Source organism: Neolamprologus brichardi, chromosome 14 (assembly GCF_056152115.1).
Source record: "Neolamprologus brichardi isolate AB-2024 chromosome 14, ASM5615211v1, whole genome shotgun sequence".
In the NCBI taxonomy this organism is placed as follows: domain Eukaryota; kingdom Metazoa; phylum Chordata; class Actinopteri; order Cichliformes; family Cichlidae; genus Neolamprologus; species Neolamprologus brichardi.
In genome coordinates this window covers 4469063-4484926 of record NC_142117.1, presented here as the reverse complement: position 1 = coordinate 4484926, position 15864 = coordinate 4469063, and the positions used below count along the sequence as shown (strand labels likewise).

The 15864-nt window shown below is 39.6% G+C and overlaps 1 protein-coding gene across 6 annotated transcripts in view; it reads left to right on the top strand.

Moving 5' to 3' along the window:
• The window catches only part of astn1 (astrotactin 1), a 559446-nt gene that overhangs the window by 106946 nt on the left and 436636 nt on the right, over positions 1–15864 (top strand). For all 6 annotated transcript variants that reach the window (XM_087850671.1, XM_087850667.1, XM_087850670.1 and 3 more), the window contains exon 2: positions 14140–14321. In XM_087850671.1, coding sequence (XP_087706797.1) covers positions 14140–14321 — 182 coding nt within the window. The remainder of the gene's footprint in view (positions 1–14139; positions 14322–15864) is intronic.

Sequence of the window (15864 nt, the reverse complement as noted above, 5' to 3'; positions counted from 1 at the left end):
GGCTGTCTAAATGACTCGGGTAAAGTTTGTAGCATGCGTGCTTGTTTTTGTCTGCTTCCACTTGTCTTTGCACTAGGATGATGTCGGAGTAAATGTGCAGTCATATTGGTTGTGTTCCCACTAGTGCTGTCAGCGTTAATCTGAAATGACGTTAAGGTCACAACACGGCAAATCTCCGTTAACGAGCTACCGCGGATCGCCTCATGAGTGGGGCTGGAAGACGTCAACATATTAACGAGCTAACTGCGCTAACACACTAGTTCCCACCAATTGAGCATTACTGGCACATCCAACATACTGTTTTACTTTTGTCCATGACACGCTTACCTTCAGGGTCATACGTCACATGAAAACCAAAATAGTTCCAAACGCCAGATCTGAATGAGGGTGGGGGAGGTTCAATTTGCCATGTTGCAACGAGCTTAACTTCTGTCTAGCTAGCTTGCCCTGCGCTCAGTGAATCTGTGTTCGACTACTCCGCCTAGGCTGCACTGTTGAGCACAGATCCACTGAGCGCTCAACACAGACAGCACCGTCAGAAGGAAAGTTGATAAAATAAATTAAAAAATTTTGTATTGTTCGATACATATGCGTACCGAACCGAAAGCACTGTATCGAACGGTTCAATATCGATACGAGTATTGTTGCACCCCTAATAGATAGATAGATAGATTGATGTGTGTGTACATATATTTCTCTTCAGTTCAAACACCCTCAAGTTCAAACCGTTGTAGAAAAATACGGTATTATAAAATGAAACCAACTTCAGAGTCAATCTGCTAGCGATCGAAGATTTATGTAAGTTTGTACAGGAGACATAGCACGGAGGAGATTGGCTGACAATGGTCTACAGCCAATCAGGACGCAGAACACCTTTCACTGTAAAAAAAAAAAAAAAAAAAAGTATGCAAAATTGCAAAACACGAAATCCGCGAAATTGCGAGGCCGCGAGAGGTGAACCGCATTATAGCGAGGGGCCACTGCATTTTGGTTTTGCCTTTTTTTATTGGATAGTAAGTAGAGATGGACAGGAAATCAGGGAGAAAGAGAGGGGAAGACACGCTGCAAAGGGTCGGACTCTAACCTGGAGCCACGCGGCCTGTCGTTGCCAGCTCACACACTGAGGTAAACCGGTGCCCATGGCTATTATTTATATATGAACTGCTGCCATGAATGGGCTGTGGTTGTCGATTTTGTTTCTCACTGAGATTATGTTTTTTTAAAGGCAACCAAAATCCTAATCTCCATGCATGTATGCATTGTCCATGTATGTACAGGATGATAGACTACTGTTACATATTATTACTAGTATTACTACTTTTTCTCTGCTTTTAATTGCTTTTTCTTTTATCACAGTGATCCATTTGATTTGCCAATAGTGACGTAGCCCTTAGTCATGTTTCAGTTTTAACCCTATGAGTTGGAGGTCCTTCTCTGTACCTCACCAAGGTCACACAGACCAAAACGTTGTAACAGAATAAAATAATGCTATATTATATATTATTATATTATATTTTATATAGGTCCTTCATATTTGAAAGAAAAAGAAAATCTGGTCTTTGAGAACTGGGTCATAAAATGTTCAAAGCACATTAACTTATTATTTGAAGATAATCAGAAGAGTGCATTTTAAGACAACAGTGAATGTCTGTGGTTGTCAGATTTGGTTGTGGGTGATTATAGTCAAACCAAGGTGCACAGTTAGAACAGAGCAATTAATTACCCATACTGTAGCTGTCCCATAAGTATAAATTATTTACGCACACAGGAACTACTACTAAGGTTTAGTCACCTGTACCTGGGTTAGAATATGAGATGCTATTAATAAACAATGGTTGTAGTTTTCAGGATATGAGGAACTGAAGCTTCTCTAGGCTGCCTGAAGCCTGAATCTTTAAATCAGAACGTGACTCTGAGCGCACCATGATGCCTCATGCTGTCAGTGCAGCACCTAAAACAACAGCATGTACCATGTTTTCTGAATTAACTCCACACCAGTTATTATAAGATCCTCATTTTTAACTGGCAAGGAGCAAGCCTTTTCTACTACTGTTTTTTTTTATTATTTAAATTAATTGTTTGGTTAGTATGAAAACAAAGATTTGATCCCACTTTAAAAATGTCCACATTGCCGCCTACAAATAATAAATATAACAGGAGTTGTTTTGAAAGATTGCAGATGATTTCCTCTTATTATATTAGACAGAAAGCTTCGAGACAGAAACTCTATAATCTGGACAGATCAACTATGTGCATAGTTGAATGCTACAAAGTAGATCAAATTGTTTTGTAGCAGTGATAAACTGACCCGATAATATATTATTGTCACAGCAGCAGCAGCTACAACGACAGACTGGTAATGCAGTTAGCAGCAGCTCTAGCCTGAAAAGTCCCGGAGGGCCCGTGCGACTCTATTGCAGCTCCAGTTTAACACTCAGCCCCTCATCTTATCCAGAAGCATCCTCCAATAAGATGAATGATTTTATTCCACCTCTGACACTTCGCTGCGATGTTATTGCCTGGAACAGAACAAAACCTCCCTGCTGGGTGCTAAAAACTGACAGTGTTAGATTGCTGAAAAAAAAGGTTCCCCGCACGTTCCTTCAACTGCACCAGACAGACTGCTTTACTGAAATTTGTTTGCTTCTGTCACGTCTCATTAATCTTGATATCAAATTCATTTTTTAATTCTTAAAAACCCTTAAGAATTTTCTAATTCCATCAGCTGTGCTTGAATAAGCAGAAGTCATTGCGACCTGAGGTGGAGTGAGGTTTTACTGAACTTAATGCAATATACTGGACGTGCTAACGATACACATGTAAGGGAAATCTGTGACAGCCCCGAAGCACACTCTGAATTGTCGGTAATAACATTGGGTGGTCTGTGCTGTGTCAGTAACCAAGGGAAGGTTAAAATGCATTCAAACAGACATGCATCAGGGATAAAAGATTCCTGAGTCACATCTTTTAGTAGCTCTTTTACATCTGTCTTTACTTTATTGGGAAAATAAAGTGCAGTCCCCCAGATCAAAATATGTTTTATAATAGGGCTGCTCGATTATGGCAAAAATGATAATCACAATTATTTTCACTGAAATTGAGATCTCGATTATTTGATGATATTTATTTAACAATAACAATGTGTTGAATAATGACTTTAAAGATTGTCAAAAAATAATATAAAATAGTGAGCAAATACTGATAACAGTGCAAATGTTTGAAATATAAAAAATAAATGAAAAATGTAAACATCTATGTTAAAAGTCCGCTTGTTCACTGTAACTGTTTTAGACTACGTTACCCATGATGCACCTCGGTATCTGTACTTCCGGTTGGGAACGTGTTCAGCGCAGTTCGGCACAGATGAGAGGTGTTGCTCTGTGGTGCAGCTACGACACTGTAGCAAAGTTTACACACTGTGTCTACTTGATCCACATCTGACTCATGAACCCATAATGTTTCCACACCACTGAAGTTTTTTTACCTCTTTTCAACCAACAGCAGTCACTCTCCTCTCCAAATAACTTCTGCTTAGCTTTCCGAGCTTCCCTCGAGTCCTCTTAATCAGCGGTCCCCAACCCCCGGGCCTCGGACCGGTACCGGTCCGTGAGTCGTTTGGTGCCGGGCCGCGAGAGTTGAGGCTCAGGTGTGAAATGTATAGTTTTCAGGGTTTTTATCGGTTTTCAGCGTTATTTTGTTATCGTTTTTATCGTTAACTCGGTTTTCCTGGGTCTTTTCACGTGTGTTATGAATAAATCTTCTTTTTTTCAGTACCGGTACTAGTTTTATTTTGTTGTATTTATCCGCGACACCTTAAAGGCCGGTCCATGAAAATATTGTCGGGCATAAACCGGTCCGTGGCGCAAAAAAGGTTGGAGACAGTGTTGCCAACTCCTCAGTAAGGAAAATCGCTATTGGTTGTCCTAAAAGTCGCTAGAAGTCGCTAAATGACGTCATCACCTAATTTGCATAATTGGTCATGCTAATGTAATTGTAACCTACGCTGCTGGAGAGAGAAATAACATCGTGGACGAGACATAAAGTGAGCAAAAAACGTCCTAAATGCATTTAGAATTTATTTAGAACTACAGATTAAATTTCTTTTAGCAATTATTGTTTTTTGTAATGTCACAATTCCAACCCTGCTTCTTTAAACCTGATCCACAAAACAGCATAAGAGTAAAAGAAGAACTGACTGCGTTACAGCACCCGCTGCTTGTTGAGAGTAAAAGCGATATGCGCTTTCACGTCTTTTTTTAGCGACTTTTTTTAGAAAAAAAAGTCGCTAGGGGGTCTGAACACTCGCTAAATATAGCGACAAAGTCGCTAAGTTGGCAACACTGGTTGGAGACCGCTGCTCTTAATTGTTGTGACACGTGTTCGAAATGCAGAGAGGTGCGCTCGATTTGCCACACGGAGCAGCGCGAGAGTAAAGCACGAGGGAGGGGCTAATAATCGGCTCAGTCATTTTTAATGATCGTTGAAAGCCCAGATCGTAATCGGGATTAAAATTCGATTAATTGAGCAGCCCTATTTTATAACAATGAGATGGTTTGTATTATATCACCTGTATGTTGTACAGTCCAGATCAAAAGTTGAAGACCACTTGAAAAATGTCTGACTCCCATTTCTTCTCGTTTCATGTTGAAACTCTACTTGAAACCTTGTAAAAGAAGAAAAAAAGATTTTGTGCCATTTTTCAATCAGTCTCAAACTTTTGATCTGGACGTTATAACTAACAGGTGATATAATGCAAAAACCCTTAAGAATTTTCTAATTCCATCAGCTGTGCTTGAATAAGCAGAAATCATTGCGACCTGAGGTGGAGTGAGGTTTTACTGAATTTAATGCAATATACTGGACGTGCTAACGATACACATGTAAGGGAAATCTGTGACAGCCCCGAAGCACACTCTGAATTGTCGGTAATAACATTGGGTGGTCTGTGCTCTGTTGGTAACCAAGCGAATGTTAAAATGCTTTGTGTTGTAATTCTCTGTGGTGCTGCTGTCCATTAGTTTATGCTGGCATGAAAGTTACTGCTTTCAAAATGCGTAAGATAAGGGCTACTTAAATTAAATTCTAAAGGCACTAAAACTCCTTTAAACTAAATGGTACTGCAAATCTGCATTCAGAGGAGGTAAACGAATAATGCGGCCTAATCAGATTACTTTGATTCATTTCGATGCTGGTAGGTGGCTACTTCTCTTCCTCTCCGCCACTCCCTTCATCTCCTCTCCAATTTTCTGTCTCAGCCTGCCTCCCTACTCCGTTTCCTCTTTTTTCTTTCTTCCATTTTTCCTTCTTCTTTTGTTCTCCTGCCTCGTCTCTGCTGGGTGGCACTGTGTATGGTTAGAGGGAGTACTGTGGTGGTCTCATTAATCCAGCTCTCATGGCAAACTAGTCCCCAGGGACAGAGAGCCCACTTTTTAAAAAGTGCCCTGTCACACTCTGGCACATGATTTGCATTTAGGTTAAAACCAGTCGGGACTCTTAAATCTTATTTATGAGCCGAGGGAAGTCCCTCTTCACTGTGACATGAGGGCATCAGTTACTGTCAGGCCGAACAATTACAAACGCACAAATGCAGGCAAGCACACACACACGCGCACACAGCTGAGTCATGGTGAAAGCAGAGTTTTTGTTTATAAACAGGTTAAAATCTGTATAGGGGTTGTGGCTGTTATCAAGCTTGCAAGAGCGTCCTTTGCCAGCAATCAGTGTAATGGGCTGTCCGACGAAGAAGGTGCACACTCACAGAGCACAAGGTGAAGTGCTGTATTGTAATCTTATGCATGTACAGAGTGTGCACAAAATATCAATGGTGTCAGCTCATCCAATGAATAGTTTAAGGCAGGTAAGTGTTTATAGAGAGAGAGAGAGAGCCTTTCAGGCGTACATATAAAATCCTTCCAGTGATAGAAGAAGAACTTTACTCTTTATTGGGACTAATTAACCCTTTAAAATCATTATCAGTGATTAACCCTGTCCATTATCCCTGCAAATAAGAATATGACATTTTTATTTGTATTTTATATTACTTACTTATGTTACTTCTAAAACAAAATATTATTTTAGTTTAACTGTTCATCCTCAGTTTTGTGCTGTTGTGTTTTTGTTTTGAGTACAGATGTGGTCATGCATCCATAGCTGTCAACTAGAGCAGGGCGATAGGACCAAAAATATTTATCACGATATACATTTGAAAATTTGTGATAACGATATAACTGACGATATAATTGACACTAGACAAAATACTTTACAACTCCACAACTTTATTAGTGCAAAAAACCCATCAATGTATTTTCACTTAAACAAGCAGCTGTTTTTTATGTGCATTAAAGTTATATAAAAATGTAACAGTGAAAATTCCTTGCTGACAGTTTAACCAAAAGGCATTTCCAGTGGAAACTGGTCAACATATCCTCAGCATAACCATGTATAATATCCACAGAACTTAAAAAGAGGTTAAACACATACAATACGGTAATATTATGTTGAAGCACAGTACGTACTGTCGGAGCCGTAATGGTCCAACAATCCATCAAGCGGTGCGGCTTCGTAGCTTAGCAAAGTCGTACTGACACATTTGACAGATTTTCGAGCGCCCCGTGTACATAAAATAATTTCAAGGTCAGTAAACACAACCAGAGTTCATACATAAGGCACACGGGATTATAAGGGGCACTGTCGATTTTCAGAAAAATCAAAGGATTGATTTTAAGTGCGCCGTATTTTCCAAACAACACGGTAATAACGACGGCCCGCTAGCATGCTCTACCAAAAATAGTGCTTTGTTGTGTATCTGACGGTCGAAAGCTGAACCAGTTCCACACCAGTGAAGCTGCAGCATTTTTACAAACCACTTCTGGTTCATCTGTTTCATTAAACGATCCACTTTCGCTCTTCTCATTCTGCGTCGCCGCCATGTGCGTATGTAAACAAAGGCAGTGTGCATGCGCGTTTTACCCATATTCTATCGCGATATTTCATTTTCCTATCGTTGCCCAAAATTACACCGGTATTACCGTGAATGGTATGATATAGCCCAGCCCTACTGTCAACACACTTCACTAAAAAATGTGAACCTCATTGTGGTCAGAGGAAAAATCAAGAGATCACTACAATGACTGGGTTTGCACAGCTTTTTTCTATGGAAAGTAAATAAGAAAAGAGTATTTCTGTAATGCTTTTCAGCGACATCAAGTCACAAAGCACAGCAATTACAATACAATGAATATCAAGAAAGAGCCAAAGACAGAAAGATGGGAAACTTTAACTGAAATGACACTGAGATGTCGTCTATCTTAATAAATTGGCACTCAGATCCTCAAATCTTACCCATGACAAATACCCTCTAATAAATAAATAAATAAATAAAAACTTGTAAAAAGTAAATTAAAACTAAACATTTTCAAGCAACAAATAAAAATCTAACTGAAAAGTAAACAGTCTCCAAATTAAATAAAAATAAAAAGCTGGATTTGTGTAGGAAACAGAGACAAATCATTTATTTGTGTTTGCCCCACATTCAGAGATTGATGTGCCAGAATATACACTCATATGTTCTGAAACAGAACATATGAGCGTATCGTTAAATGGATAGACCCACACTTAATGTTACAATCTGTTTTTTCCATTTAGCAAAAAATTATTCAATTCAGTTCTGTTTTGTTTATCTGTTGCCAAATCCGTCACCTCAAGGTGCTAAAGACCCGACAACAGAGCAGCAATGTGATTGTCTTGTTGTATTTCTGTAGTTGATGTCGGATATATGGCATGGAATCCATCCACATACTTACAGCATGCTGTTTATTATAGCTTGGCACTTGCTGGAGACCTATTCAACAAATCCAGTTGTGTTTGATATCCTCAGAAGCAACACTGGTTGCTCCTTTCGCACAATGCAGTAATTTATGTGTTCAACCTTCTGTGGCTAATTAACAGCCTAAATAAGTAAAAACTCGTAGCAATAATGCTAATTATGTAAAAATCAACCTGTATAACCCTGAAGACATCACCTAAGTAAATTTTCTCTGGCTTGGCAAAGCTGCTCCAGTGCCGCGGGACAGTCTGCAACTGCTCTTTGCAGGCTGCTAACTCTCCTAATTACTAGCTAATGTGTAAAAATTATTCTTCCCTTTTACCCTTTGGTTCTCTGCTTTTTTCTCTTTATGTTGAAACATGAAAGATAGAACTTATATATACGTATACAGCATCTGAATCAGTGAGGTCCCATGATGTGCAGGTGCTAAAATTGTGTAAGGTGATACATGCCCCTGAAGTTTGGCAAGCTGTGCAAAAGCCTGTGATCAGCAGGAAAATCTGGCTTGCAGCTACGTCTCAGCCACTTATCAGCGTAATGCTCTAGTGTGGAATGTGGTTAGCCTGTGTTTATATAAAGCTCTCCACACATGGCTTTAAGTAGATTTAGTGCTGATAGCGCTGGGTGTTTCTAGCACTTTCGTGTTTTGCCAGTGCACTGCTGTGTAGCCTCCCCATGCTTTCCCCGTCCTTGTTCCTGTCCTACTGTCACGTCATCCTCGCTAACTCGAGTGTTTTACTGTTTTCATCAATGAGTCCTGGGCTTATTCTTTTGATCAGGCCTAATCCTCTTTATTATTTGCATATTGTGATTTCTCCCTGCAACAATCAGTCCTCCGCTGCACCAAACAGTGTGGACTTTGATTAATTATGGAATGTTTGTTAATGGACTGGGTGCTTTCAGTTCATCCTCACTTTTTATTTCTGCTATGCATTACCATTGTGTTTGCTGCTCGGTTAAGTTCTTTATGGTATCAATTATTTGATAGCTTGTATAGCCGTAGAGCAAGCGTAATATATTTGGATAATAGATTTGTGCACTGTACTGGGTCATGCTAGCAATTAGCGTAATAGTCTATTTCAGAGGCGTTGGTTTCCAAAGTAATCCATAAACAGGGTGAGGATGTGCACTGTGAACCATACTTTAAATGGTGGCAGTAAAGAGGACTTGATGTGCAAATTCCTAATAAGGATTTTAAATGGAAATAATGGCTCCAGCCAGCAATCATAAAAACTGTAATACAAAGACACAACGTACACAAGTCTCAGTTTCTGTCAATGAAAGTCTCACATTTCTCCACTTTTGTTTTTAGTTTTCAGACACTGGATTTTGGTTACAATTCAAAGGGTTTCTGCAGTTTTATCCAGAGTTTGTTCATTTCTAAATTCTATTAAATATATATATATAAATATAGATTTCATTTGTTTTATATAGCTGAATTTACATGTCATTCCCATTTTATTTTGTGGCACAAGTTCAGCACAAGCTCTGCCTCCTGTTCTATTTTGGTAAGTTTAGGTACCACAAATAAGTAAATGGACTGATTCTAATATAGCGCTTTTGGATAATATAGCGCTTTGGACTTGCACCAAGCAGTGCAAGTCCAAAGCTAGGAAGATTATGATGGACCTCTCCCATCCCAACAATGGACTCTTCTTACTGTTGAGGTCTGGGAAGCGCTTCAGCTCCCTTAAGGCCAAAACAGAGAGAATGAGGAGGAGCTTCTTCCCCCAGGCTATTCGGGCCCTGAACCAGGTGTAGGACTGGACTCTCCCACACATCACATCACCACACGCACCACCACACATTTCCTATAATTTATAATCTTGATAATCTCTTTCTGCTATTTGCACATTTTTTACTGTAAATTTCTAAGATAATTTGTAAATTTTGTAGTAACCTGTAAATTGTAAATACTGTAAAACCTTTTTCTGTCATTTAATGGTCAGGCATTGTACAGCTACAAGCATTTCACCCCCATGTCATACTGTGTATGGTTGTGTGTGTGACAAATAAAATTTGAATTTGAATTTGAATTTGAATTTTCTACTCTCCTGCAGCACTCAAAGCGCTTTAAACGACAAATAAGTCGACAGATCTGCTGAGAGCTGAGTGTTCTGTTAGAATACAGGATGATATTATGGGGAATGCGGGGATTTTAATGTATGGTTGTCAGGTCATTCAGTTGTAAACTGATTTCATGGAGCTAATGAAGACGAGCCAGTAAGCTGAAATGTGATCCCTTTTTCTTTTCTCTGTTAGGACTCTTACTGCTTTGTTTGGGATCAACTTAAGGCTTTTCAGGGAGCATTGAGGACAGTCATAATAAGCAATTACAGAAGCCTCAAAGTAACAAATGCATGTTAAAAGATTTCAGTTGAGTTTTTACTCACTTTACTTATGAGACTCCTGAATATGAAGAGTCAAAATAACTGGTAGTAGTTAAAGATGCTTTTGCAACAGAAACATGAAGCTGTATGAGATATAAAGACAAAGAGTCTTCCATGCTCTATAGGCTTATAAGTCACTCACTGAATGAATGCATGAATAAATGAATGAAAGAGGCGGAGTCTAGGTCTCACAGTCCAAGTCACTTATGCAATGATCTGTTGATTTGCAGGTCAATGCCAATAAAATTTGTTACCCATGCAAACGAGAGGTGACAGAGATGATAGCATCTCTGTGGGGTTATACTTAGTGAAAGTGGCATTTTGAGCTAAATGCTCTGAAAGTCCAACCTGATGCCAGTGTTGGGGAGTAACGGAATACATGTACCGCCGTTACGTATTTAAAATACAAAATATGAGTAACTGTATTCCATTACAGTTACCGTTTAAAAAGGTGGTATTTAGAATACAGTTACTTTGTTGAAATAAATGGATTACACGGCGGTACTTCCCTGTTTCATATTGTGGCGGGTCAGGACTGTTTGGGTTTTGTTTGACAGCTACGTTCTGTTGTTCCAGGCGGCAGCGTTACGGTTGCCATGGTCACAGGGTGACGCTCTCTCTCTGCGTGTTTCCTGGGTGAGAGAGGCCTTTTTGTTGTTGTTGTGCTAAGCTAATAGGCAGAATGCTACAGGTATAGCTCTAAAGAATGTAGCATCATGGGCAGTGTAGTCCGTGCTGCAGGGAGAATGGACTGCCATACCCGTTATGTGTCTGTGAGCGAGGGAGGGAGAAAAAGGAAAAGTACGAGCTGTCATCAAGCAAAAACGGGAGCTGGAAGCATGTAAATATAATAATAACCACTGCAGCCAAGAAGAGAGCCTGACGAGCCCAGTTGTAAGTAAGCTATTAAGACTCGACTGTACACCGTGTTCGTGTTTTCCTCCAAAAACAATAAGTTCTGTTGGAGCAGCCTTTCAACGCCTCTCTCTGTCTCTGCTAGCAAAGTTGACCCAGACAACAAAGTAAAGCTAGTTTTCAGCTACGAGCCCGACACAGAACCCACCGTATTAGCCAGAGGTCCCTTTACTACGGTTCGGAGCCGCGGACCTTCAGTAACAGTAATAAATCACAGCAATAGTACATTCATGTAGTTGTAAACAGCATGATAATATATTAAGTAATCCAAAGTATTCAGAATACGTTACACTCATTGAGTAAAGTAACGGAATACGTTACAGAATACATTTTGGGGCATGTAATCTGTAATCTGTAATGGAATACATTTTAAAAGTAACCTTCCCAACAGTGCCTGATGCAATATAATATAGTGTTCAGGTACAACATACCTAACCAGTTTGATCTGTACGTCACCAAATCCTTGCTTTCCTTAGTGCTGCTGAAAGTCACTCATAAAATCACATCTGGAACATACACTATATTCCACTTAAGCTGCAATTTAAGTGATCTCTGTTTCGATTGATGTCTTCCAGGACTTCTGCTAACTTATGAAACTGATGCTACTCTTCACACTTACATAACAGAAAATCACCCATAACGCTCTGCCATGCATTCATAATGTTTTCCATTTCTGCACTCTGTGTGTTTTGGCGTACATCACTAATATTTCAAATAGCTAGGAGGGGAATTTATTGTCTTGGGAGCTGAGGTATGACACAAAGCACAATGTTTCTCATGCTCCACTGCTTCCATAAAATCACTGTTTACTCATTTCTTTCTCGTGGGTTTATTTTTTTTCCTTTTTTTTTGTTCTTCCGTGGATATAACGGCTGTCAGCTGAGGGAGCGGTCTAAGCAGGGATCAGAAAAACGCTAAAACAGTGCAATCCATTTCAACGTATTTGCATAAATCATTTCCGGACAATGCAGACTGAATGAATGAATTACTGTAATAGAAAATGTCACAACTGTCACGACTGTCCTTGAGTCTCTCAGGTTACGGGTGCCGAGCGCTGCAAATATGAAATTGCTCATCAGATTGCAGGCGTCTTGGTCGACAATGCCAATAAAATTTGTTACCCATGCAAACAAGAGGTGACAGAGATGATAGCATCTCTGTGGGTTATACTTAGTGAAAGTGGCATTTTGAGCTAAATGCTCTGAAAGTCCAACCTGATGGTGGTGCTAGATGAAGTGTAAAGGGATTAACCTTGACTCTTCATCTAGCACCCAGTATCCATCTGTTGTGGAATGTGACGTGGGAGGATTCGTCCCCTGGGGACTATGAATGTGTGTAAATATGTTACTTTAATCATGTGGAATATAGAGGTTGATGATTTCAATCACTCTCTTGTCACATGTTTTCTCTGTTGTCACCTAACTGACATAAAACAAACCTTCACTGTTTTGTCAATAGAGGTTAAAATAAGTCAGATGTTTCTGTTTCTGGGTAATGACGTTTAGTTGTATAATTGTTATTGTCTTACAAGGGGCTGCCCCTCCCTGAGCCTGGATCTTCTGGTGGTTTCTTCCAACTTAGTATCAAACCTGTAACAGACGCGCTGGTCCACCGTGTCCGTTTATGCTTTGCCTCTCCAAAGTGTGAGATGTACATGCATGCAGAAATTGCATTACCGGCAGGGTGAGATAACATATTTAAAGGCATGAAGTCGGTACAGAGTAAAAATGTCAAGGAGTGCAGTGTGGCAGGCAGGAGTAGGACCCAAAATGCAGGCGCTCAGACTCAAGGTGTTAACTCAAAGTCACAGCTTTATTGGCTGGCAGGAAAAAACATACAAACTAAACTAAACTAAACTGGGAAATAACAAACTAAAACTCACAGGGAGATCAACACAGCAAGAGGGACAACACGACACTGACTCGGAGAAACACAGGGTTTAAATACACTGGGAAGTAACGAGGGGAATGAGACACAGAAGGAGGGCACAGCTGGGAGAAATCAGGACTGACGAGACAAGGAAAGCAGGACGCATTCACATAAGACACGGACCTTCAAAGTAAAACAGGAAGTACGACATAGAGACGCGAACTTGACACGGTGGAGACAGCAACTAAGAAACACAGAGACAAACCATAAGGTAGAGGACTCTAAGAACGAAAGACACAGAGGGAAACTCAAACATGCAGACACAGACTTACACAGAGAAACATGAAGGGCAAGGGATCGAAACTAGAAACCATAGAATAACTCACACAAGTACAATAATACAAAAAGCACAAAGAACTAAACATGCTGGGTCAGGGGACCCAGGACCCTGACAAAAAAAGGTATAAGGTGCATTCCAGAGTCCTTAATCACCAGAAACTATTAAGCTAGGTGGCTAATATGTATCTACATGTACATATGTTAAAATGTCCCGTGATTATTTTCATTTTGGCCTGAAATAAAACATCTTCCTCTGCTGTTACTGCGTCGTACTGCATGTGTGTACATTTCACGTTTTGGAGAAGCAAAGTGTTAAATGGACACGATGGTCCGGCCTGTCCGTTACACACTTATCGGGTTTTTTCTTCCAGCTATCACCAAGTGCTTGATTGTAGTGGGCCGTCTGGTTGTTGAGGTTTTCTCTGTATTATTGTAGAATCTTTATCTTACAAAATAAGGCACCATGACATGACTGTTGACAGAGGAGGACTGCTATAAATAAATTCAATTGAATATGTGTCCCTTCTGTCTTATTTTGTTAGTTGAGTGAACACTTGTAGTGTGGTTTTTTTTTTTTTTATTGTGTAGTTAAAACTGCACCTGCCTTTGACTGCTCACTCTCTAACTTTCTATCATATTTGATATCTGCACGATTGAACCTTCCAGTATCAGAAGATGCCATTTGCTGGTAAACTGTCCAAATTTAAATGGATCTCTTCCAAGATACTGGTAATATTTTATGTGCAATAGCAGAAAGCTTCTAACCGAGTGCCCTCGTGTTTGTCTTTTATGTTTTTAAAGAGATCTCTGGGAACTCGGAGGACATCCCTCTAGTGCGCTGGAGGCAGCAGTGGCTGGAGAATGGCACTCTGCTCTTCCACATCCATCACCAAGACGGCAGCCTGAGCCTCCCAGAACCGACTGAGGATCCAGCCAACGTCTCTACGAAAGAGGAGCTCCGCATCCTGCACATCTCTGTGATGGTAACTCCTCAGTGCTAAAAAGAGCTCAAACTGGAAAGTGCTTTGTTATATTGCTGTTCATTTTCTTTTGACACATGTAAGAACTTTTTAATTGGGCAAAATTTAGCAAAATGAAAAATGTTGGTGGGAGATTTTTTTTTCTTTCTTTAATTAAAACCGACATGAGATCAAATTGCTGAAACGACTTCACTATTTTTTCTTCTTCTCTGAAACAAAACTACTCCGAGATCTGTCTTTTCCTGATAAGATGGCACAATTTTTTGTTTTTGCTTCCAAATGAAACAGCACAACCCGCATATTTCTTTTCTGAAAAAGCAGACAAATCTCGTAGATTTCTGTCACGGTACGACGACTGTTTTACATGCAACAAATCCCCCCCAAGCCCCCCTCTGTCTTGCAGTTCACTCTGTAGTATGTTGAGGGTTTTTTTGATATATGTCATATCTCAGTCTCCACCACAGTCACATGCCTGCCAGATTTATTTAGATCAAACATATATTAAGCGCATGGCATCCACTCCAGGGTAAGGATGTGTTTTATGCCTGTAAAGGCATGGATGGGGTCAAAGTGGACTTTTAACCCTTTAAAGCCGGTCGGAGCGGGCACGCTCTGTTTTGCGTAACTATTTTTAAATCCCGGTAGCTCTGCAACCACGTAAGCTAGCGCAATAATTTTTTTTGCATATGAAACCAGAGGAGTTGTACTTACATCTTATGCCATCAGCTTGTCCTCGGTCACAGTTTCCTTCCACATATAGCTTTGCAAAAACTGCATAAAAAGCGCTTGTAGCAACAAAAACATAAAATTCCAGAAACACGCTTTGCCGATCCGTTCAGCTGTTCATAACACTTCCTACGTTGGATTAGACGTCAGCCGAACTTTTGCATGTCCCGAAACCGGAAGTGACGTCATTTTAAGGTTTTTTTTTACCATCAGGGCCTCATGAGCCTATACTGGTGTTTTTAAAAGTTATCTTTGACTTCATGACTTTCTGTGTCGTTTCTGGGATGCTTAGGACTCATATTGCACTGCTGGAAATAGTTTATTTTGATGCATATGCTGCTTTTTTGCAAATTTGCACTATAATATTTATTTTCGTTTTTCCTGCAGTTTATAAAAATTGGTGTATTTCAAAAATAAAACTATGAAGACACTCAAAATAAATTTCCTGTGGTGGGAAACTATTTTGTGCAGCTTTTTTGTATTTACAGTTTTGAGGGATAAGCCTCTTAAATTTCTCTAACTAGAAATATATGTTAAAAAACAAAAACGATTTTCAATTTTTTTGTAGTTTATTGCACTTTTTTGCAATTTATGTAATTACTATGCACTTAATGCAGACATATTATTAAAAACTGGGCTATAATGGTTGTATTGATGTATAGCAACTTGAAATCCTCCCAAAAATGGCTCCACAGCATGTAAAAATATAATATAAGCTCTGGCGGACTTGGTTCTATGGTAGGTCTTAAAGGGTTAATGATAAAGAAAAAAGGGTTTTTACTGTTAGCCATTTTAGTGCTATATAAACATATATTTATGA